At 45.1% G+C, this 25,536-nt stretch overlaps 1 protein-coding gene across 1 annotated transcript; it reads left to right on the top strand.

Annotated features, from left to right (window-relative positions):
- Window positions 1-2,523: 2,523 nt before the first annotated feature.
- On the top strand, window positions 2,524-5,521 carry LOC141145646 (cyclin-dependent kinase 5 activator 1-like). The gene has a single exon (XM_073632483.1). It carries the CDS (start codon window positions 3,622-3,624, stop codon window positions 4,501-4,503), a length of 882 nt encoding a protein of 293 aa, XP_073488584.1. The 5' UTR covers window positions 2,524-3,621; the 3' UTR covers window positions 4,504-5,521.
- Window positions 5,522-25,536: the final 20,015 nt, after the last annotated feature.

The following is a 25,536-nucleotide window of genomic DNA, read 5'->3' as shown; positions in this document are numbered from 1 at the left end:
CTCTCCCCCTCGCATTATTGTGAACTGTTGCTGCCTCACTTCAATATGTTTTCTATTGCAACCGGCTTTGTGAGTTATTGCCGCCGTGAAACGCTTCACCCCACCTAGAAGCTGATTGGAAGGAAGGGACACACCTCCCTTCACACAGCACACAGGAACAGATCTGAGGCTGTCAATCACAGGCTGTGTGCTGGAGCCTTTTATCTCTTGGTGTCAGGAAAACTTGTTAGAAGCGACTCTGATATTAGAGGAAGGAGGCAGCAGACAGAAATGACACTCAGTGCTCTGGATTGCTCAGTGCAAATACTACAGCTGTCCATGTGCCCAGTTCATACCATGAGTGTGCGGTGGGGAGGGGGGGGGTATGTAGACAGGATCCAGTGCATTACAACGCATGCCACAATCAGAATTACATAGATCAGGGGTCTCCAAACTTTAGCCAGTTTATTGTCCTTCAGATTTAGAGGGGGGGGGGGGGGGTCAGACTGTGGCTAATGGGAGTAGAAAATGCCTCAGTGTCAGTGGAATGAAGCAAAAGCCCATCATTGGTATCAGTGGGAGGAATAGTGTCCCATCATTGGTGTCAGTGGGAGGAATAGTGCCCCATGATTGGTGTCAGTGGGAGGAATAGTGCCCCATCATTGGTGTCAGTGGGAGGAATAGTGCCCCATGATTGGTGTCAGTGGGAGGAATAGTGCCCCATCATTGGTGTCAGTGGGAGGAATAGTGCCCCATCATTGGTGTCAGTGGGAGGAATAGTGCCCCATGATTGGTGTCAGTGGGAGGAATAGTGCCCCATCATTGGTGTCAGTGGGAGGAATAGTGCCCCATGATTGGTGTCAGTGGGAGGAATAGTGCCCCATCATTGGTGTCAGTGGGAGGAATAGTGTCCCATCATTGGTATCAGTGGGAGGAATAGTGTCCCATCATTGGTGTCAGTGGGAGGAATAGTGCCCCATCATTGGTGTCAGTGGGAGGAATAGTGCCCCATCATTGGTGTCAGTGGGAGGAATAGTGTCCCATCATTGGTATCAGTGGGAGGAATAGTGTCCCATCATTGGTGTCAGTGGGAGGAATAGTGCCCCATGATTGGTGTCAGTGGGAGGAATAGTGCCCCATCATTGGTGTCAGTGGGAGGAATAGTGCCCCATGATTGGTGTCAGTGGGAGGAATAGTGCCCCATCATTGGTGTCAGTGGGAGGAATAGTGCCCCATCATTGGTGTCAGTGGGAGGAATAGTGCCCCATGATTGGTGTCAGTGGGAGGAATAGTGCCCCATCATTGGTGTCAGTGGGAGGAATAGTGCCCCATGATTGGTGTCAGTGGGAGGAATAGTGCCCCATCATTGGTGTCAGTGGGAGGAATAGTGTCCCATCATTGGTATCAGTGGGAGGAATAGTGTCCCATCATTGGTGTCAGTGGGAGGAATAGTGCCCCATCATTGGTGTCAGTGGGAGGAATAGTGCCCCATCGTTGGTGTCAGTGGGAGGAATAGTGCCCCATCATTGGTGTCAGTGGGAGGAATAGTGTCCCATCATTGGTGTCAGTGGGAGGAATAGTGCCCCATCATTGGTGTCAGTGGGAGGAATAGTGCCCCATCGTTGGTGTCAGTGGGAGGAATAGTGCCCCATCACTGGTATCAGTGGGAGGAATAGTGCCCCATTATTGGTGTCAGTGGGAGGAATAGTGTCCCATCATTGGTGTCAGTGGGAGGAATAGTGTCCCATCATTGGTGTCAGTGGGAGGAATAGTGCCCCAAAGGACAGATAAAGACAAGGAAAGGACCGCATCCGGCCCCCGGGCCGCAGTTTGGAGACCGCTGACCTAGATGTTAAAAACAAAATAAATGCACTGCTGCCCATGCATGTGCGGTATTTGCAAAATAACATGTTTTGTGGTTTGAACAAGCCATTCGTTCTTTAAAAAAAAAACGCCGACTGCTCTCATTGCACACCAGCGCACACGTTATACACAGAACTAACGCTCGCTGTACGCATTGCAGCCCGCGCTCTCATCGCACACGAGTGCCTGCGCATTACATGCACGATAACGCACGCTTTGTGGTTCAAACATGTCCCTTATAATCTGGTAACATTAAAAAAAAAAAAATGGGAGAAAGAACAAATGCAGCGCAGCGCACGCTCTCATTGTACACCAGCGCATAAGCGTTATACGCACAATAACGCACGCTGCGCGGTTCTGTAAACATCGAACGGTAAAATGCGGTATAACTGCGTCGGGGAGAGACGATGGGATAATCCCAAGCCGTGTGTGGCCGGTTTTGCCGCCGTTTTCATCGATTCAATTGCTTTTCTCTTTTTTTTCACCGGACCATCTGTTACAATGTAGCAGGTCGTGATTTGCATCTTGGAACAAAAGCGTCCTACCAGAGAGCCTCCAGCGGGTGGCAGTACAATTCCTGCTACAGCGCTGACATCTCCATTCAGGAGGGGGGGGGGGGGGGCTCAGGCTGCCAGCAAATCACAGCGCCTGTGTCCCCCCCCCCCCTCCCCCCCCCCCTCCTGGAAGACCAGAGCTGGTTGGATCAGCCTCACGGAGATGTCTGTGAGCTGAGAATGAGGATCAGCCCCTCTCTCTATTCAGTGTCTCCTGTCTCCGATCAGATGCTCAGCACTGCCTTCCCCCCTGACCAATGCGGCAGATCTGCGCTGCCCTGCACCTCCAGCAACCACTGACAGCTCAGGGTTCAGGGGGGGGCAGCCGCAATCGGTGGGGGGATAGACCATCTCCGGTAGACCATCTTCTCTCATCAGCCCTAAGGGAAGACCAGCCCCCCTCCCTCCATCAGCTTCAGCATCACTGAGGTACCAAAACCCTCGTCTGACAAAAGCTGGGCAACCCCCCCAACGTGCCCCCCCCCAACGCCTGGACTGCACTACCAAGGCTGGATCGTCCAAAGCTCGGTACGGATTCCTCACCCTCCCTCATCTAGGTGGGTCCTCTTTTTATCCAAAGACCAATGGCTCATTCTGCGTAAAACGCAGCCTCGGTGCCACCACCTCCCACCAAGAGGATCGAGGCTTGGAGGAGATCTCCATCAACGCTGCTCTTGCCGTTAGAATTTTGCAAGGAGCTAAACAAGGACAGATCAATATAAGGTTTGTTGTTGAAGGTGGGAGCGAGCCAATCTCCATCTACGTTCCATTTTATCCCTGGCAACATTGAAACCCCCCCCCACCTTCTTCTCCAGCTATCTGCAGTCCACATCGCAACGAAGACCACCGTGGAGCTAATACTATCACCCACCTTCCTCCACATCACAGGAGACCCTCGGCTAATGAACCAGTTGGCTAATTGAATTATTTCTTTTGAGCGGACTTTCATTGGAGCGTTGGTGGAAGGGGGGGGGTGGGGGGGTTTTGGCGAGACCAGTGAGCTCTTGTTTACCAGCGTGCCCTAATCGGGGGGGGGAGATAAAGCTGCATGTGTCCTGCAATGCAGGCAACAAAGAACTGCCAGTTTCATTCCTCCGCTGGTAATTAATTCTCCCCGAGAAGATTGGATCTTTATTGGACTAATTGCTTTTCTCTGAGGTCGCTCAGACTCCTCCCAGTCCTCTGGGTTATTTTTTTTTTTTTCTGGTGAAGATCTCCGTTGAGCATGGGCACAGTCCTCTCCCTGTCTCCGGGTTCCCGGAAAGCCAGCCTCTACGACGATGGCTCGGGGTCCCTGGCGCATTACAACAGTGTCAGCAAGGGCAGCGGGCAGAAACCCGATAAGGCTTTAAAGCGGCACTCCATGTTTATCCCTGCTCTGACCTGGAAAAGGCTGGTGGCTTCCACCAAAAAGAAGACCTCAAGGAAGGGAACCGCCAACAGCAATTACCAGAAGGACGTTGCCCACCTGAACCACGAGAATGTGAAAAAATCCTTATCCTGTGCCAATCTCTCCAGCTTTGACAACCAGCCTCTTGCCCCGCTCACGTCCAAGCAGATATCCTCCATCAAGAAGGTCTCCAGCACCACCGGTGGCGGCTCTCCAAAGAGGGTTATAGTCCAAGCCTCCACCGGCGAACTACTCAAATGCCTTGGGGAATTCCTTTGTAGGAGGTGTTACCGGCTGAAACATTTGTCACCGACAGACCCGATCCTATGGCTGCGCAGCGTGGACCGCTCCTTGCTTCTTCAGGGCTGGCAAGACCAGGCCTTCGTCACTCCCGCCAACGTGGTGTTCGTCTACTTGCTTTGCAGGGATGTCATCGATGGGGACTCTGTGGCCACTGAACATGACTTGCAAGCCACTCTGCTGACCTGCCTGTATCTCTCCTACTCTTACATGGGCAACGAGATATCTTACCCTCTTAAGCCTTTCCTGGTGGAAACCGGCAAAGATGCCTTCTGGGACCGATGTCTTTGCATCATTGATGCCATGAGTGCCAAGATGCTGAGAATTAACGCTGACCCGCACTACTTCACCCAGGTGTTCGCTGACCTAAAAAACGAGGGCAACCGCGATGAGTTTTCCAGAGTATTAGACCGGTGACTGTCCATGGAGAGACAAGGTCCAGCTCTTTTACAGCACTTGAAGGCCAGGTCCTACACGTAATGTTTGCTGGCCAACCTTGATCCAGTAGCCAAAAAAAAAAAAAAAAAGAATACAAAATGGGACCACATTCAACCTTTTGTGCATTGCCTACGTTGAGCCGTGGTGGAAATTTCGAGGCATCTTGGCCACCATCCAACGTGCATCTTTTATTTTTTTGGGCCAAAAAGTGCCTGGCGCTCACCACCTCTTTTTTCCCTCTAGTGTTCTCCGAGGGCTGCACGTTGTTTTTGTTTTTTTTTTTCCTCACTACACCTTGGTAGTGGCTGCTCATACTCATTCCAAAGCGAAGCAATCCCCAAACCTTTCCTACTTTTTTTTCTGTAAAAAAAAAAAATAAAAAAAAGTACAATAAAGGAAGCCGTGTTGGCCAGTTAACGTCAAGACCTCTGCAATCCCATCTTCTCAATCCAGCCAATTATGGTTGGAGTCAACAGGATTAAAGAGGGGCGGCCGAGGCTGGAGGATCATTATGGGGGGGGCCTTGTTGGACTTCCTCGGTTTCCTTTGCATCCATGAATGTGACAATAGACATGGGTTAGACTTTGGTTTTAGTAACGCCACATTGGTTAACGATACCTCTGCTTTATTGCTCATTGTGATGTGGGGTACCACCACCAATACGTTTCGTCTTGAGGAGTTGCTATGGGATCCATGACACCGATCTGCTAGGGGAACGTTTGCAGTCATGCAGATTACGAGAACAATTTTGCTTTATGCTGAAATTGGGTCATTTTCTCTTTTTTTTTTTTTTTTTGGCAGTCAGGAAATCCCCCTGCTGAGTGATTTATTTATGATAGGGACCTTGTCAAGGGGTTTATCTTTGGCAAAGACTTGTTTTTAAATGTGTTATATTGCTAGATAGAGCGCAATTGCTGCAGGCCATGCCAAATGTGCCCTCGGTTCCATGGAGGCTGCCACTAGCGATGCTTGCTGGGGGGAGGCGGGGGAGGGGAAAATGGGGGGGAAAGGGGGGGGGTTAATGTTATTTATAAGGTGAAATCTCATGATCCCGGCCTTGTTCTATGTGTGTTTAAAGGGAAGGTTCGCCTCTGCACCGACGCGGGGCTCAGACGGTGTAGCCTACTGACCGGTTCCCAGGGATTACTTCGCTCCGGGGGTGGGGTGGGGGGGGGGTGTTAGCACACTGAGCTGGATTTACATTTAATGAGGAATAGATTGGTGTACAGACGGAGTGTGACAGGCAGCTCACATGGCTTGTCCACCGTATTACACGGATTACAGGCATGGGCTGACTCTGCACACAGCCCCCACCGGTGTCACCGTCATGTAGGGGACACTTTGATTTAATAAAGCTGGTGCACTCAGAATCTGGTGCAGCTGAACATGGGAGCCAATCAGCTTCTAACTTCAGCTTGTTCAATGAAGCTTTAACAATAAAACTTGGAAGCTGATTGGTTTCTGTGCAGAGCTGCTCCAGATTTTGCACTCTCCGGCTTTAGTAAATAACCCCCCCCCCCCCCATGTGTCTCTGCGGAGAGGAACACTGGCTTATTTTACATGCGGGTACACGGCTCTCTCCATACTTCATTCTACTACGGCTGGCTGGAACAAAGAGGGAGATTGTTCGTCTGCCTCCCATCGCTCCCTCCCCGCGTCCTCCTCTCTTCCTCTTTGTCATTTCTCTCTTTTCACCCATTCTGATCTGTCACTTCTCTCCTCCGAGACCCCGGAGTCTATTCTGCATTTCCTCCATATCTCCTCTAATATTCACCCCCCCCCTCTATTGTCCTCTTCTCCTGTGCACAGTGTTTTATTTCCCTCTCCCCTGGATGTTCCCCTCCTTCTCCTCTCATTCCAATGGCGGCCATACACAGACTGATTTTCGATATGATCGTAACATCAAATCGATTTACTTCCAATTGGAAGATCAAAAGATTGGATTTGCTGGTCCGGACTGATCAGAATAATTTCAACGCTCAAAATCGATCGATAAGGCTAGGTTTCCACTATGGCGACACCCCCAAAGTCGCGCGATTTACAGTGCGACTTTGCAATGCGATTTTTTGATGCAGTGTCATGCAACCGGTGAGAACCGTCACGCCGAAGTCGGAAAACAAAGTAGTGCAAAAACCTTTTTTGGGAGTCGCTGCGACTTGAGTCGCACCAATTAGAACGGGGAACCATTGAAATACATGGATTTTTGACTTGTCGTGCGACACTTACATGTGTCAAGTCGCACAACAACTCGCAGTAGTGGAAACAAAGCCTAACACAGTATGTGCCCGATAATTCATAGAGACGATCGTATTCTCCGAGTCTGTGAAGAATTGTTCCATCAGATTGTTACGTCTATAACCGCAATTCGTTTGTCTTCATCTCTCTCTTTTTCTCTCCTATTCTCCATTCTTTTCTCTTTCTTTCTCCTTCCTTCCTTCCTTCCTTCCTTCCTTCCTTCCTTCCTTCCTTCCTTCCTTCCTTCCTTCCTTCCTTCCTTTCTTCCTTCCTTCCTTCCTTCCTTCCATTCTTCCTTCTTCTCTCTCTCCTTCTTATTCCCTTCCACCCTCCCTCTATCCTTCTCTATTCCTTCCTTCCTTCTTCCCTTCCTCTTCTCTCATCTCTCTTCCTTCCTCTCCTCTCCTTTTTTCCCTTCCTTCAATACCCTAATTCTTTCTTTCTTTCTTTCTTTCTTTCTTTCTTTCTTTCTTTCTTTCTTTCTTTCTTTCTTTCTTTCTTTCTTTCTTTCTTTCTTTCTTTCTTTTTCTCTCTCCTTCTCTTCTTTCCTCTGCTCTCCTCTCCCCCTTCCACCCTCTTGCTTCCTTTCTCCCTTTCCTTCCTTCTTTCTTACCTTCCTTTCTTTCTTCCATCTTCTCTCTCCTTCTCTCTCCACTTGTATCTCTCTTCATTACTTCATTCCTCTCTTCTTCTTCTCCCTCCTTCTCTTCCAATCTTTATTATTCTCCCCCCTTCTTCCTTCCTTACTTCCTCTTCTTTTCCCTCCCTTCCTTCCCTCTCATCTCTCTTCTTTCCCCCCTTCCCCTCTCTTCCTTCTTTCCTCTTCCTTCCTTCCTTCCTTCCTTCCTTCCTTCCTTCCTTCCTTCCTTCCTTCCTTCCTTCCTTCCTTCCTTATTTTTTCTCTCCCCTTCTCTCTTCCTTCCCTCCCCTTCTCTCTTCCTTCCCTCCTCTCCTCTTTCCTCTCCTCTCCTCTCCTCTCCATACTCTCACTTTCTTTTCTCTCTTCCTTTCTTGTTTCTTACCTTCCTTTCTTTCTACCATCCTCTCTCTCCTTTTATCCCTCTTCCTTCCTTTGTTTATTCCTTCCTTCATTCTGCTCTTCTTCTTCTCACTCCATCTCTTAAATTCTTTACTTTTCTCTCCCCATCCATCTTCCTTCCTTCCTTCCTTCCTTCCTTCCTTCCTTCCTTCCTTCCTTCCTTCCTTCCTTCCTTCCTTCCTTCCTTCCTTCCTTCCTTCCTTCCTTCCTTCCTCTTTCTCCTGCTCCCTCCCTTCCTCCCCTCTCTCTCTCTCCCTCCTTTTCTCCCCCTCTCCTCTCTATCATTCTCCTTCACTTTCTTTCGCTCCCCTCTCCCTTTTTCCCTTCCCCCCACTCTTTCCCTTATGACTCTGTGACTCTCTCTTACCTGGAACAAGCATGTACATATCAAGTGTCAGGGTGATGCCCCCCCCCGGAGTTGCACCTTTTACAAGCAAGTTGGCACTGGCACCTGTCATACTTCTGTTGTTAGAGGTTCATTACTTGATGATTGGTGCCCCACTAGAGCCGAGTGTTCTGAAGGACATGGACAATGCACATGGTGGGACATGATGAGGAACTTTAACAGCACATTGTATTGTATTTTGCACACATCTTTATATACCTGCCAGTATTCACAGTGATGGGCACTGAGGTGCCTGCCAGGAATGGTTTGGACACCCCATGGGCACTTACATGGGCTCCATGATCAACGTCTATACCGGGTTTGTAGTATTACTCCCCCCCCCCCCCCCCGGGAACAAACACTGGCAGGCACAATGTACAAAAACTGGAGCAGAGGGTACCCGCTGTCCATATCAACCAATCGGATTCCAGCTTTCATTTCTCCAGTACAGTAAAAGGAACAATAGAGAAAATCTGATTGGTTACTTTGGGTGACACCATTGTTTTCCTGAGCTCCAGTTTTTAGAGGTTCAGATTTCTGTCCTCGGGATGCGATGTACCTGAGATAGACCCCCACAATGTGAACGGTGATTGTGTTACTCTGGAAATGTAGATGCTGCTTGACCAACCAATCACGTTTCACCTATTATTCTTTGAACCACACTGGAAAAAAAAATGCTAAATTTTTATTGGTTGTTGTAGGCAGCAAATCCTCTGTTCAGCTACTATTAACCATTTGTGGCTATGAATTACTGTACATGGTATGCTGGATAATGGGTTTGTTTTTGCACCTGTACACAGGTGGTGGGACTTTTCTCTTAGCAGAATGCCTGCGTGAGAAGCTGCTGATTGATGCAGTCCATTCTGACTCCCAGGCAGCCTAGGAGTTTGGTGGTCGCAGGACTCTTCGCTTTGACTTTACTACTACAGAGGTTGCAGGATTTTTGCACTGTTGCTGTCCTTCAGCGTTCCTTCTATAGGTCTGAAGGGAGAGTGTCTGTATTGTCCACTGCAGCCAATTAGATTCCAGGTTTGAGAATTAAAGCTTTTGGTTGCCATATAACACCACAAATTAATTTCCTTTCACCAACCCTGGCTAGCAGAGGCTGTAAATGGAGGAGCTGAGGAGTTTTCTGTTTGGCCCCCATGGCGCATTTGGGTGGGTAATATGAGATGCTCTATGCCTGGAGGTGAACATGTTAAAAATGAGCATATGGCTTTTTACTGGCCTCTTTGGTACCCATTCATAGGGAAAGATTAGAGGTTTTGCTTTCCAAATTTTTTATATTGAATGTCTGAGCAATGAAGATGCTTTATATAGTGTCTGTTCCAAAAAGAACATTTTATTATACATCATATGGCCCAAGCCATGAGGACCCCTTCTAAAATTAAGGAGTTCTGGTGTCTCCAGTAAAGGGTACTGGTAATACTCCATCATACAAAGACATTGTAGGCAATTTTGCTCTTCCAATCTTTGGGTAACAATTTGGGGAAGATCGTTTTCTATTTTATTATGACTGTATCCCCTGTGTACAAAGCCAGCTCCATAAAGACATGGTGTGGAGGAGCTCAAGAGGGTTGACCTCAACCCTACTGAACACCTTGAGGTGAATTGGGAGGTTAATTGTGAGTCAGGTCTTTTTTTTTTCTTTTGGAGCCCAATGTGAGGCCCAACATGTGAGCCAGGTCTTCTCATACAACATCAGACCTTGACCTCACAAATGGGCATACATTCAGACAGACACCCTCCAAAATCTTGTCCAAACTCTTCCCAGAAGAGTGGAGGATGTTCTAGCCAAAAAAGGGATGCCAAGTCCATATTATTGGCCATGGTTGGATTGAGGTGTCCATTAAGTTCTAGCCACAAAGGGAGGCCAACTCCATATTAGTGGCAATGGTTGGATTGAGATATCCATTAAGTTCTAGTGACAAAGGGAGGCCAACTCCATAATACTGGGCATGGTTGATTGGGATGTCCATTAGGTTCTAGCCACAAAGGGAGGCCAACTCTATATTACTGGCCATGGTTGATGGGGATGTCCATTAGTTTCCAGCCACAGAGGGAGACCAGCTCCATATTACTGGCCATGGTTGGATTGAGATGTCCATTAAGTTCTAGTCACAAAGGGAGGCCAACTGCATATTACTGCCCATGGTTGATTGGGATGTCCATTAAGTTCAAGCCACAAAGGGAGGCCAACTCCATATTAATGGCATTGATTGGGTTGAGGTGTCCATTAAGTTCCTGAAGGTCAGGTGTCTTGAGAAATCTGGCCATATAGTGTATATGCTTGAGTCTCTGGGGGATCTCTGACTGGCATTGGATACAATGTTACAGTCTATCCTTTTCCCTAAAAAAACATAGCACTCCTAAATAAAAACTAGTCGCAAAATGACTAAAGTCCCCAACATGGATGCTGTAATACCCTTCCCAAACTGTTGATCTAGAACAGTGGTCTCTAAACTGCAGCCCAAGCACTGGATGTGGCCCTTTGCTTGCCTTTATCTGGCCCTAGGGGCACTATTACACTTACTGACAACAATGATGGGACACCATTCCTCCAACTGACACCATCGATGGCATCATTCTTCCCATTAATACTAACAGTGGGGCCTTATTGCCGCCCATTAAAACCAATGATTTGGTATTGTTCATGCCTACTGATGCCGAGGCATTTTCTACTCCTACTGGCCACGGTCCCCCCCACCCCCAAAGCCTGATGAACAGTAAATTGGCCCTTTGCTTAGGAAGTTCAGAGACCCCTGATCTAGAAAAAGGAAACACAGATATCTGCAGTGAAACAGCTGCCCACTTCTTTTCGTACTGGGAAAAAAATACATCCCTGACCATATTATTCAAGCTATCCACTGATATGTCCACTAAATCACAGGTGGAGATATCATTTCTAGTAGTTAAGGCATCCGTTTCTGGTCATAAACATTGCTGGTGGTCATTAGATGGTGGTTTTTCACAGTAGAATGTCTGATTCTGGGGTAGCTTGCAGCAGTTGAGTGAGGTTCAGAAAGGATGTTCTAGCCCTCTGTGGAGACAAGGAACCATTTCTTACCATCAACGATCCCCCGTGTCAGGGAGGACATCTCAGTGGGTCTTGGCTGAGTGCCGTTCTCAAGGACAGACAGTTGTCCTGCTGCCTGATGTTCCTGGTGAGGCTTCTGGAGGGTTAGCCAACACACCTAGCACACCCAATCAGATTCAAGCTATTATATCTATATGAAAGATAGGCTGGTAGAAGCAGAAATAGTAATTTAATTTGTTCCAATTTATTTCTTTGGGACAGAATGCCTTATCGATGGCTGCCATAGAATAATGAGAGCCGGAATCTGATTGGCTGTACTGGGAAGCCAATCCAATTTTCTTTGAAAAATGTTTTAATTGTTTGTTTGGCCATGTCACTGCTTTCTGGTTGGGAGATACGGTCAGTGCTGTTGGTGTGTCTGTAGGATTTCCTACTCCAGATGTCTTCTTTAGTTCTTCTAATTGATACAAAATTAATTGGCTATCCTGTCGTAGTCATTGGCCATTATATCACCATTGCCACAGAAACATCTGGAATCTGTCTGGTGATCCTTTTTTTTTGTGCTGAGAAATTTTTTACTCCCCCTCACAGTCTACATGAATCTATGAGTCACCTGTGTGGGTACAGTGATGCCACAAACCTACAGAGGTTTAGCATGAGAGTTGACTACCTACGATAGCAAATTCTTAGAATTTGTCATAGGAATTCCCTTGTGGTCATATCATCTCTGTAGCGGTAGATCTGTGGCGATTCTACAACACAATTCTTCCCAGTAATTTCTGGTTTGTCTTTATATGGGCCATACGGAGCAGCTTCCATGATTTAATTTATGAGGGAATTTATATGTCAAGTCTTGAAGAAGTCTCCCCCTCCCTTTTCTTTTAGTATTCTAGACTTGATCTCACCCTTCTGATGTCTTTAATCTCCAAAAAAGAGGCCCATACGAATAGTCAGGTCCTAGGATGGGTGTAAAAAAAATGGTGATTTTTCGGGGTTAGATATGCATTTCACAGTTCCTGTTCAGGACATATTACAGGGGGAATTATTTTGTTGGTTTTGAAGAATAGGAAGCTTCCACTTTCTGTAAGGAGAACTAGTACTCTCTCGTCTCTTAGGTCACCAAGTATTACCTGTAAAAAAGCAATTCTCCATCTCTGGTTAGGAGGATCGTGAATTATTGTACCCAATATGGTCAAATCCTTAGACCTTATAATACTTAATAAATGGCTTTATTTTGGTTCATATGATAAGAGATACATTTGCTGGAGAGGATCCTTGTCCTCTCTGGTTTCCCCTCTAGATCACCCTACAATCATTGTTCAGTCATTGGGACTACAATCAGTCATTGGGAATACTGTAGATGAAGACCTGTCTTTGATTGTCCAGAATATTCTCAGTTTGAATTTTTTATTCACATATTTATTATTCCAGCCATAAACCTAAGACTGGATCTGTCTGTTTTTGATTTAATTTCTTAGATCAAAGCTTGAGTGAGGGCTTAGTAGAGCTTAGCTTAGCGAGAGAAGCTGTCCCAAGCAGACTGATCTTGGGGGAAAGATTGGTTGGGCGTGTTGGAAATCCCTGTTTGATTCCTACCAATTCCCCCCTGTTACCAGAAGTGTCTCCTCCTCTGTCCTTCCTGCTCCATACATAAAAAAACATGTGTTTGAGGGATCAGAATACCCATGTTTTTGGGTAATTTCAGATTTCAGAATGACATATCTGGGAGTTCTCTGTCCACCTTTATTCCAGATAGGATGGTGATCCTAGCTTGGTTTATTTTTGACCAAATTGACAAACCCAGTTGAGCTGTCCTCTCCTCCATGGTTTGGTATTTTTCATAAAAAGTCAATCTGCAGATTTGCAATGGAGGAATGGCGATCATTACCTCCAAATTTATAGGTGCACATCTGTTGCCAAAAATTGCATATCTGGGAGTCCTCTGCCCACCATTATTCGGGAAAAGAGGCAAAGATGGTGATTTTAGCCAGGTTTATTTTTGACCAAATTAGCAAACCCATTTGAGGTGCACTCTCCACCAGAGTTTGGCATTTTCCATAAATAACCATTAGCATATTCTCAATGGGGATATTGAGATCACTACCTCCAAATTTAGAGGTGCACTTTGGTTCCCAATAATGGAATATCTGGGAGTCCCCCCCCCTCATTATTTGGGAAAGATCCAAGGATGGTCTTAGCCAGGTTTATTTTTGGCCAAATTGAGGAAACCTGTTGAGGTGTCCTCTCCTCTAGAGTTTGGTATTTTCCATAAAACGTCTTTCAGCAGATTCTCCATGGGAATATGGAGATCACTGCCTTCAAATTTAGAGGTGCACTTCGATTGATAATAATGGCATAACTGGGAGTCCTCTATCCAATATTAACATACTCTGCATGTAGGAATGAATCGAAGAAAAGACTGGATGGCCGCACTCTGTTGACACCTTTATTGAAGACGGTTTAAAAATTCTTCTGGTACAAAGACATCAGAGGCACAGGATCAACAAAAAGCTGACATGTTTCACACCACTATGGGGTTCTTAGTCATAGCTATGATTAAGCACCCTATAGTGGTGTGAAACATGTCAGTTCCAAGCCCACCATTATTTGGGAAAGAGTCAAGGATAGTAATCTTAGCCAGTTATTTTTTACCAAATTAGCGAACCCTGTTGAGGTGTCCTCTCCTCCAGTGATTAGTATTCTACATAAAGTAATTTGGCAGATTCTCAATCAGGATATGGAGATCACTATCTCCAAATATAGAGGTGGATTTGGTTGCCAATAATGGCATATCTGGGAGACCTCTGCCGACCATTATTTGGGAAAGATCCAAGGATGATGATCTTAGCCAGGTTTTTTTTGTCCAAGCAGAGGAACCCAATTAAGGTTTCCTCTCCTCCAGAGTTTGGCATTTTCCATAAAAATTCTATCAGCACATTTCTAATGGGGATATGGAGATCACCACCTCCAAATTTTGAGGTACACTTTGGATGAAAGGGAAATTTTAACTGTAAGGAGCATAGATTCAGAGGTACCTTGGTTGTCAAAAATAGCATATTTGAGAGTCATCTGCCCACCATTTTTTGGGAAAGAACCAAAGAGGGCGATCTTAGCCAGGTTTATTTTTGACCAAATTCCAAAAAAAACACCATTAGCATATTCTCAATGGGGATATGGAGCTACCTTCAAATTTAGAGATGCACTTTAGCTGCCAATAATAGCATATCTGGGAGTCCTCTGTCCACCATTATTCAGTAAAGAGCAAAGGATGGTGATCTTAGCCAGGTTTATTTTTGACCAAATTAGCGAACCCAGGGATATGGAAATCACCAACTCCAAATTTTGAGATACACTTTGGGCGAAGGTGAAAATTTAATTCTACAGAGCATAGATTTAGAGTGTATGCCAAAATGGCATAATTGAGAGTCGTTTGCCTATCATTATTGTGGAAAGAGCCAAAGATGGTGGTCCTAGCCAGGCTTATTTTTGACCAAATTAGTGAACCCAGTTGAAGTGTCCTCTCCTCCAGTTTGGTATTCTCCATAAAATCAATTAGCAGATTCTCAATGGGGAAATCATTACCTCTAAATTCAGTTGCCAGTAATGTCAAATCGGGGGGTCCTCGGCCCACCATTATTCGAGAAAGAGCCAAGGGATGGTGATCTTAGCCAGGTCTGTTTTTGGTCAAATTGAGGAGCCCATTCGAGGTGTCCTCTCCAGAGTTTGGTATTTTCCATAAAAGTCTTTCAGAAGATTCTCAATGGGGATATGGAGATCACTGCCTCCAAATTTTGAGATATACACTTTGGATGAAAGGGAAAATTTAACCGTATGGAGCTTAGTCCTGGTTTTTTAATTAAGGTATGACTGTAGTGTGCCACAAACCTACTGTAGGCTCCTCAAAAACCCAAAGTATAAAATATCTACCAATTGTGTTCAACCCTACATTGGAATTTTGAATGTAGTTTGTTGGATTCATAGAGAGAGAAGGAGGAAGTTGCAAAGCACAGGCTTTAGGAAGTACACTCCCAGGGACCCTATGGGGAGCTTCCTAAATTCTGACTGCAGTGGATAACACAGATCTTCAAATAAGGGGAATCTGGCAGTGGCAATGTTTTCTGGATATCATGGATTGGATGGATTGGAATTGGTCAAAATTTTTCCCACTTTCAGTCCATAGCAGGGCGATCATAAAAATTGTGTATTGCATTGACACACACGTATTCTGACATCTCTAGAAGAAAGGAACCGTTATGTGTTAGTAACTGATGGGACGGCTCTGGGGTATTATTTTTGTTTGTTTTTCAGGAAAATTTCCTGATTTTTTATTTTTTTTTAGTTTCCCATTCCAATCAAAAGGCCTGCCTGAGGGCGGGTGAGAAATGCTGTACTGTACATACTACCGATGACGATATTATTACTATGTTTCCGTGTGTGTGCGTGTGTGTGGTGCATGCAAGAATTTGGTGTTTTTATGTTTATTTTTATTTTCTCTCTCACTTTGTAAATTATTTAATTTATAAGGGAACAAAAAACGATTCAAAATCGATAAAAAAAAAAAAAGTTTCCTCTGTGCAGATGGCAGAATACACGTGTTTGTACGGACTTTGTTCATCTCTTTTTTTTTTTTTGGTTTGTAAGGACTATTTTTTTTTTTTTATTAATATGTGCTGACACTGGAGCAGTTTCGGCTGGAGACGTAAGGCCGCGGTCCTCCAAACGGATTCTACGAAGCCTACTTGCGTTTTTCTGGCACAAATCTGAAAAAAAAAACAAGTGACTGATGGATTTTTGCCACTTATTGTTAAAAAAGAAAAAGACAAAAAAAAGAAACAAAAAAACAAAACAAAAAGAAACAAAAAAAAAACCACAGTTGGTCTTGCCTGTGTTCTGTTGATGTGGTTTTATGGGTTTTATGGGCAACACTTGGAAAACGGGACAAGCACCTTTTTTTTTTTTTTTTTAAGGCTTTTGGGATATGGCCGCTTAAGAGTCACCTCAGGAAGTTTCGCGGAGAAGATGACGTGGCCCGGCTGTGTATGACGTGTTTATGTTCGATGTCAGGAGGATGGCAGGGAAGTGGGAAGGATGTTACCGATATGTTACATTTTTTGGGAAAGTAAGCTGTTCTTTAGGTTTGTCGTGTCTTGGCTGTGCGGGATTGTCTGGGTTCTGGGTAGATGCAGGTCCTCCCCACCACAGACGGGAAATGTTGGTCCTTTTTAATAATGGGACATCAACAGTGGCACTTTTCATGAAAATAAAACTTAATCAAAAATGGAGTCTCGGCTTTGTCGTTATTTACTGGAATGGGCGTTCATTGATCTGTTGCTGTTCTGGCATCAAGCACTGGGAGGCGTATTCAAAAATAAAATACATTTTAAAAATTGTTTAAAAATGTAAAAAAAAAAAAAAAAAATCACAGAGGTATTCGTCCTGTGAAACTACATGTACATTTGTTCTGTATGAATGCTGGCAAAAATCTGAATGTTTTTTAGGCTATTTTCTCTCCTGGTCGAATGTCATTTATTCATACAGAATCGAGTAAATTAGCAAAATACCACATTATGTCCACTAGATGGAGCTGATGATCATGGGAAGTATACTTATTTACCATGAATGTTAGCTCCATCTAGTGGCCATAAGGCATGAATCAATATGTTAATAACCTGTTTCATTTACACGAAACGTCCAGTGTGCATGAGGCCATAATATAATAATAATAATAATAATTAAAAAAGTATATAAAAAAGTATTAATAACCACTTGACCTCTGAAAGGCGTTTCAACCCTTCGTGACCAGGCCATTTTTTGCTATTCAGCACTGCGCTACTTTAACTGACAATTGCACGGTCATGCAACACTGTAGGATTAAAAATAAACAAATAAATACATTTATATCATTTGTTTCACGCAAATAGAACTTTCTTTTGGTGGTATTTGATCCCCACTGGGTTTTTTTTTTTTTTTTTGGTGTGATATAAATGAAAAAAATACCAGAAATTAAAAAAAAAATTTTTTTTTTTTTTCATACAAATAGAACTTTCTTTTGGTGGTATTTGATCCCCACTGGGTTATTTTTTTTGGTGTGATATACGGTAAATGAAAAAAATACCAGAAATTAAAAAAATATTTTTTTTCACACAAATAGAACTTTCTTTTGGTGGTATTTGATCCCCACTGGGGTTTTTTTTTTGGTGTGATATAAATGAAAAAAATACCAGAAATTAAAAAACATTTTTTTTTTTCATTCAAATAGAACTTTCTTTTGGTGGTATTTGATCCCCACTGTTTTTTTTTTTCGGTGTGATATAAATGAAAAAAAATACCAGAAATTAAAAAAAAAAAAATTTTTTCACACAAATAGAACTTTCTTTTGGTGGTATTTGATCACCACTGGGTTTTTTTTTTTTTTTGGTGTGATATAAATGAAAAAAATACCAGAAATTAAAAAACATTTTTTTTTTCATACAAATAGAACTTTCTTTTGGTGGTATTTGGTCACCACTGTTTTTTTGTTTTTGTTTTTTTGTGTGACATAAATGAAAAATACCAGAAATTTAAAAAAAAAACACGTTTTCTTAGTTTCTGTTATCAAGAGTCAAGGATAGTAATCTTGGCCAGTTATTTTTTACCACATTAGCGAACCCAGTTGAGGTGTCCTCTCCTCCAGTGATTAGTATTCTACATAAAGTAACTTGGCAAATTCTCAATCAGGATATGGAGATCACTACCTCCAAATATAGGGGTGCACTTTGGTTGCCAATAATGGCATATCTGGGAGACCTCTGCCGACCATTATTTGGGAAAGGATGATGATCTTAGCCAGGTTTTTTTTTGGCCAAACAGAGGAACCCAGTTAAGATGTCCTCTCCTCCAGAGTTTTGGTATTTTCCACAAAAAGTCTATCAGCAAATTTCTAATGGGGATATGGAGGTCGCCACCTCCAAATTTTGAGGTACACTTTGGATGAAAGGGAAAATTTAACTGAAAGGAGCATGGATTCAGAGGTACTTTGGTTGTCAAAAATAGCATATTTGAGAGTCATCTGCCCACCATTTTTTGGGAAAGAGCCAAAGAGGGCGATCTTAGACAGGTTTATTTTTGACCAAATTAGCCAACCCAGTTGAGGTGCCCTCTCCTCCAGAGTTTTTTTTCCCATAAAACTCAATTAGCATATTCTCAATGGGGATATGGAGATCACTACCTCCAAATTTAGAGATGCACTTTAACTGCCAATAATAGCATATCTGGGAGTCCTCTGTCCACCATTATTCCTTGAAGACCAAAGGATGGTGATCTTAGCCAGGTTTTTTTTTTACCAAATTAGCGAACCCAGGGATATGGAAATCACCAACTCCAAATTTTGAGGTACACTTTGGGCGAAGATGAAAATTAAATTCTATGGAGCATAGACCCATGCCTATCATTATTTGGGAAAGAGCCAAAGATGGTGGTCCTAGCCAGGCTTATTTTTGACCAAATTAGTGAACCCAGTTGAAGTGTCCTCTCCTCCAGCCTTGGTATTCTCCATAAAATCAATTAGCAGATTCTCAATGGGGAAATCACTACCTATATATATTTGAACATTGAATCAATCCTGATGTACGGACGGCCGATCTCATTTCTTGAGGCCCTAAAACGCCAGGACAGCACAAATACCTCCAAAATGACCCCTTTTTGGAAAGTAGACAGTCCAAGGTATTTAGTAAGAGGCATGACGAGCTTTTTGAAATTGTAATTTTTTTGTCACAATTTTTTGAATAATGAAGAAATTAAATAAAAAAAATTTTTTTTTTTACATTTTATTTATTTTTTACATACTGTCACCAGTGCTGTACAGCATCATCATACTGGTGTGGTGGTGATCAGCGACACTAACTGGTGACAGTGTGTAAAAAAAAAATAATAATAATATTTTTTTTTTAATTTCTATATTTATTTTAACATGAATTTTCTTTCTATTTTTTACTTTTATTTTTATTTTTACATCCTGTCATCAAAGTAGTTCAGTGTCACCATCCTGACAATGTACTACTCTGGGGGGTGATCAGGGATTCATTTATTTATTTATTTATTTATTCACTATTTTTGCTTATAATAGGTCTGATCAATGTTATAAGCAAAACTTTTGGCTTTCGTTCATGACAACTTGCTTACTATTGTGATCTGGCTACAGCTAATCACATGGTACAGGGTGCTGTGATTGGCCCAGGTGTTGTCTGTCTAATAACAGAGGAAATGCGGCTCTGTGCTCACTCTAGGCATTTTTTTGACGGCCTGTCAGAACAGGAAGTGCGTTGACCAGCTGATCCACTACAACTACTAATCCTTTAGCAGCTAAATATTAATCATTTTTTTGTTATCAGTATTACTGGTTACAATCAAACCTTGTCTCTTATTTATACGTGAGCTAATATCAGCTATTATGTATCTACAGTAGGTGTTTATATTGTACATGTCTTGGTAGGGTTGAGGTGAGGGCTTTGTCCAAACTGGTCATCCATGTCTTTATGGATCTGGGTTTGTACATGGGATAAACTCATGGTGCAATAAGAAGGGGGTCTTTTGGAAGGGGGGGGGGGTCTACATACTTTGGTCCATATAGTGTATATCCACACTGGTTGTCACTTATGATACCTTTATCACAAACAAATTTCTGTATAGAGCCCCTTACCATCCCCTTAAATACTTTACATACATTTGATGTCTGTAGTTTCCTGGTATACATCTCAATCCGTTTTCATAGATTTGTACCATTCCAGTCAGTAAGGTGCCATCAAAAATTTGAAATAACAGCTTGGTTATAACTGAGCTAAGTTCCCTAAGGATTCCTGGGTGTAAGCCATCTGGACTTGGTGATTTGTTATATGCCATTCAGCATCATTCTAGTCAGTATGCCTCTTACTAAATACCTTGGACTGTCTACTTTCCAAAAAGGGGTCATTTGGGAGGTGTTTGTGCTGTCCTGGCCAGGGCCAGATTAACAGCATCATGGGCCTGGTGCTGAGGATTTTGGTGGGCCTTTTTATGGAAACAAAATGAAAATGCAAACAATTTTTCGCTAAAACAAATTAAATAAACTCTCACCAGTAATATCAGCCATGCAGCCTCTGAGCAGCAGCAACACCACCAATACCACCTGCTATGCGGTCTCTCACCAGCAGCAACATAGGGAGACCACATTTCCAAACTGTCATTCAGAGACAACCCCCTCTTCCCAAAAAAAGATGAGGGTGGGGGATGTAGTCTCAGGGTTGGCGGGGAAATTGGCGGTGGAGGTGATTTGTCAGGCAAATGGCTGGTGTTAGTACATAAAATCAATCATCCTGACACCATGCTTGATATGGTGTCAGGATGATCAAATTCCATTATTTGTTACTACATTGTAATATATAGTGAAATAGTTCAACTCACCATGATGCAGAATCAGTGGGACCTGAGCTTGTCACTTGCCACCAGATGCAGCTTGTCACTTGCCACCCATAGCCTGCCACCAGATGTAGCGTATCACTTTCCACAGTTGCCTGCCGCTAGATGCAGCATGTCACTTGCCACCAGCAGCCTGCCACCAGATACAGTGTGCCACTTGCCACCAGATACAGTGTGCCACTTGCAACCAGATACAGTGTGGCACTTGCTACCCACAGCCTGCCACAGATACAGTGTGCCACTTGCCACCAGCAGCCTGCCACCAGATACAATGTGCCAATTGCCACCAGCAGCCTGCCACCAGATACAGTGGGCCACTTGCCACCAGCAGCATGCCACCAGATACAGTGTGCCACTTGCCAACAGCAGCCTTTCACCAGATACAGTGCGCCACTTGCCAACCACAGCCTGTCACCAGATACAGTGTGCCACTTGCTACCGACAGCCTGTCACCAGATACAGTGTGCCACTTGCCACCAGCAGCCTGCCACTAGATACAGTGTGCCACTTGCCACCAGATACATTGTGCCACTTGCCACCAGATACAGTGTGCCACCTGCCACCAGATACAGTGTGTCACTTGCCACCAGCAGCCTGTCACCAGATACATTGTGCCACTTGCCACCAGATACAGTGTGCCACTTGCCACCAGCAGCCTGCCACCAGATACATTGTGCCACTTGCCACCAGATACAGTGTGCCACTTGCCACCAGCTCCCTGCCACCAGATACAGTGTGCCACTTGCCACCAGCAGCCTTCCATCAGATACATTGTGCCACTTGCCAACCACAGCCTACCACCAGATACAGTGTGTCACTTACCACCAGTAGCCTTCCACCAGATAGTGTGCCACTTGCCACCAGCAGCCTGCCATCAGATACAGTGTGCCACTTGCCACCAGCAGCCTGCCACCAGATACAGTGTGCCACTTGCCACCAGCAGCCTTCCATCAGATACATTGTGCCACTTGCCAACCACAGCCTACCACCAGATACAGTGTGTCACTTACCACCAGTAGCCTTCCACCAGATAGTGTGCCACTTGCCACCAGCAGCCTGCCATCAGATACAGTGTGCCACTTGCCACCAGCAGCCTGCCACCAGATACATTGTGCCACTTGCCAACCACAGCCTGCCACCAGATACAGTGTGCCACTTGCCTCCAGCAGCCTGCCACCAGATACAGTGTGCCACTTGCCAACCACAGCCTACCACCAGATACAGTGTGTCACTTACCACCAGCAGCCTTCCACCAGATAGTGTGCCACTTGCCACCAGCAGCCTGCCACCAGATACAGTGTGCCACTTGCCACTGACAGCCTGTCACCAGATACAGCGTGTCACTTGCCAACAGCAGCCTGACCCCAGATACAGTGTGCCACTTGCCACCAGATAGTGTGCCACTTGCCACCAGATAGTGTGCCACTTGCCACCAGCAGCCTGCCACCAGATACAGTGTGCCACTTGCCAACCATAGTCTACCACCAGATACTGTGTGTCACTTACCACCAGCCACCTTCCACCAGATAGTGTGCCACTTGCCACCAGCAGCCTGCCACCAGATACAGTGTGCCACTTGCCACTAGCAGCCTGCCACCAGATACAGTGTGCCACTTGCCACTGACAGCCTGTCACCAGATACAGCGTGTCACTTGCCACCAGCAGCCTGACCTCAGATACAGTGTGCCACTTGCCACCAGATAGTGTGCCACTTGAAACCAGCAGCCTGCCATGAGATACAGTGTGCCACTTGCCAACCACAGCCTACCACCAGATACAGTGTGTCACTTACCACCAGCAGCCTTCCACCAGATAGTGTGCCACTTGCCACCAGCAGCTTGCCACCAGATACAGTGTGCCACTTGCCACCAGCAGCCTGCCACAAGATACAGTGTGCCACTTGCCACCAGATAGTGTGCCACTTGCCACCAGCAGTCTGCCACCAGATACAGTGTGGCACTTGCCAACCACAGCCTACCACCAGATACAGTGTGTCACTTACCACCAGCAGCCTTCCACCAGATAGTGTGCCACTTTCCACCAGCAGCCTGCCACCAGATACAGTGTGCCACTTGCCACTAGCAGCCTGCCACCAGATACAGTGTGCCACTTGCCACTGACAGCCTGTCACCAGATACAGTGTGCCACTTGCCACCAGATAGTGTGCCACTTGCCACCAGCAGCCTGCCACCAGATACAGTGTGCCACTTGCCAACCATAGCCTACCACCAGATACTGTGTGTCACTTACCACCAGCAGCCTTCCACCAGATAGTGTGCCACTTGCCACCAGCAGCCTGCCACCAGATACAGTATGCCACTTGCCACCAGCAGCCTGCCACCAGATACAGTGTGCCACTTGCCAACCACAGCCTACCACCAGATACAGTGTGCCACTTGCCACCAGATAGTGTGCCACTTGAAACCAGCAGCCTGCCACCAGATACAGTGTGCCACTTGCCAACCACAGCCTACCACCAGATACAGTGTGCCACTTGCCAACCACAGCCTACCACCAGATACAGTGTGTCACTTACCACCAGCAGCCTTCCATCAGATCGTGTGCCACTTGCCACCAGCAGCCTGCCACCAGATACAGTGTGCCACTAGCAGCCTGCCACCAGATACAGTGTGCCACTTGCCACTGACAGCCTGTCACCAGATACAGCGTGTCACTTTCCACCAGCAGCCTGCCACCAGATACAGTGTGCCACTTGCCAACCACAGCCTACCACCAGATACAGTGTGTCACTTACCACCAGCAGCCTTCCATCAGATAGTGTGCCACTTTCCTCCAGCAGCCTGCCACCAGATACAGCGTGTCACTTGCCACCAGCAGCCTGCCACTCCCTCCAGGACTCTTCCAGGATGGGTAGAAGGGACAGGGCCTGCATAGTCAAACAAATCCCTGGAGCCCCCACCCCTCCTCATCTGGGATGGTATGGCTGTGTGTAAAATGAATGCCAGGAGTATTGATCAGACCAAGTTCTATAGAGGGTTGTGTGTACAGCCTTTGGGCTCACACTGGTTTGCTGCAGTTTGGGCGCACTGCTTGTGTATCTGCAGTTTAGAAATCAATAGGACTGTGGGTAAAACGCAGGAAAACTGCGGATACACCAGCAATGGGCCAAAACACAGCAAAGCAGTGTGAACTAGAGCTGCACAATTAATCGTTAAAAAATCGTGATCTCGATTCACCTCCCCTGACGATCTCTCCTGCTGAGTTTGACGATTCTTTCATATAACAAGTGGAGAGATTATCTGCTCACTCAGCTGTCAAAAGAAAACATCCAGGCATTCTGCCAAGTTTAGAACTTGAAACATTGTATCTAACTTCCTTCTTAGATCAAAGGGATAAACTTCTCTGTGTAAACAAATAACCTGGGCAATCTGCCAAGCTTTAAACAATGTGTAAATGCAGGAAGTTTAACCACTTAAAGTCTAAATCTTTTTCTGACACTTCTTTCTTAAGTTAAAATCAATATTTTTTGCTAAAAAAAAATTACTTGGAACCCCCAAACATTAGAGATAAAATTATATATATATATATATATATATATATATATATATATATATATATATATATATATATATTCTAATATTTTATAATATGGAATAAAATGGCAATTGCTGCAATATTTTATGTCGCACTGTATTTGCCCAGCGGTCTTTCAAATGCAATTTTTTGGGAAAAAATACACTTCAATAAATAAAAAAAAAGAAACAGTAAAGTTAGCGCAATTTTTTTTTGTTTTAATGTGAAAGATGATGTTACGCCGCGAGAATCGTGAGAGAATCGTGATCTATCCTCTAAGCAAAAAAATCGTGATTCTCATTTTAGCCAGAATCGTGCAGCTCTAGTGTGAACCCACCTAAAAGCACAAGGAGCCGAGTCTACATATTGACTGCAGTTATAAGAGCCATTGCTGAAGATAAAGGTAAAAGAGGGGGAGAGAAGGGAGATATGAGTCCAGTCACTGAGCTCACACTTGGATGGTCAGAAGCTTATCACTCAGATATGTGTTCACCTTCTATCTGCCGGTGTCTTATCGAATTCAGTCCCCTATCATATAGTGTCCTCCCTGTACTGCGCAGGCGCAGTACGGAGGACAAAAGAGATGCCGAAAGTCTCCGAAGTTCAACAGCTGATCGTCAGCTGTACACGGCGCCTGCGCATTTATTCTTACCCTATGTCCAGGATCATTCCCTACTATCCAAGTGGACATAGAGTTAGAATAAATATTTGCCGAGCGCAGCGAGGCCGTGCCCGAAGCGCGGCGAGCGAAGCGAGCCCGCGAGGGGCCCTCTTACACTGCCATCGCTAACAGGTGCCCGAGCGCCGTGTACAGCTGATGGTCAGCTGATCAACTTCGGGCATTTTCGGCATCTCCTGCTCCTCCCTACTGCGCAGGCGCTGCGCCTGCGCAGTACGAGGCGGACACTATCTGATACGAGGACACTATATGGCAGAACACCGGCTGCAGTTGCTCTGTTTCCCAGCCCACACGGCTCCTTCACTGCACACACAGAGAGAGGGGAGGGGGAAGGCAGAGCCATTTGTGTAGGGGGGGAACTGTGCACTGTGACACTGTAATAACCACAGTGAGCCAACACAGATGCAGCCAGACACCCCTACATTTACACACAGCTTCTCCTGTCCCAGAGAAGTTTATGGACATGAGAAATCAGGCTTATACTGCTGGCTGTGAGGGCCGATTTTAAGGCAGGGGCCTGGAGCTGCAGCTCCATCAGCCCCTATGTTAATCCGGCCCTGGTCCTGGCGTTTTAGCGCCTCAAGAAATGAGATCGGCTGTCAGTACATCAGGATTGATTCAATTTTCAATATATATCCCGTAGTTTGTGGACTCTATTTAAAAATTAGAAA

Source organism: Aquarana catesbeiana, linkage group LG05 (assembly GCF_042186555.1).
Source record: "Aquarana catesbeiana isolate 2022-GZ linkage group LG05, ASM4218655v1, whole genome shotgun sequence".
NCBI classification, from domain to species: Eukaryota; Metazoa; Chordata; class Amphibia; order Anura; family Ranidae; genus Aquarana; species Aquarana catesbeiana.
The sequence above is the reverse complement of the archived record's forward strand: the minus strand, read 5'-3'. Positions and strand labels throughout refer to the sequence as shown.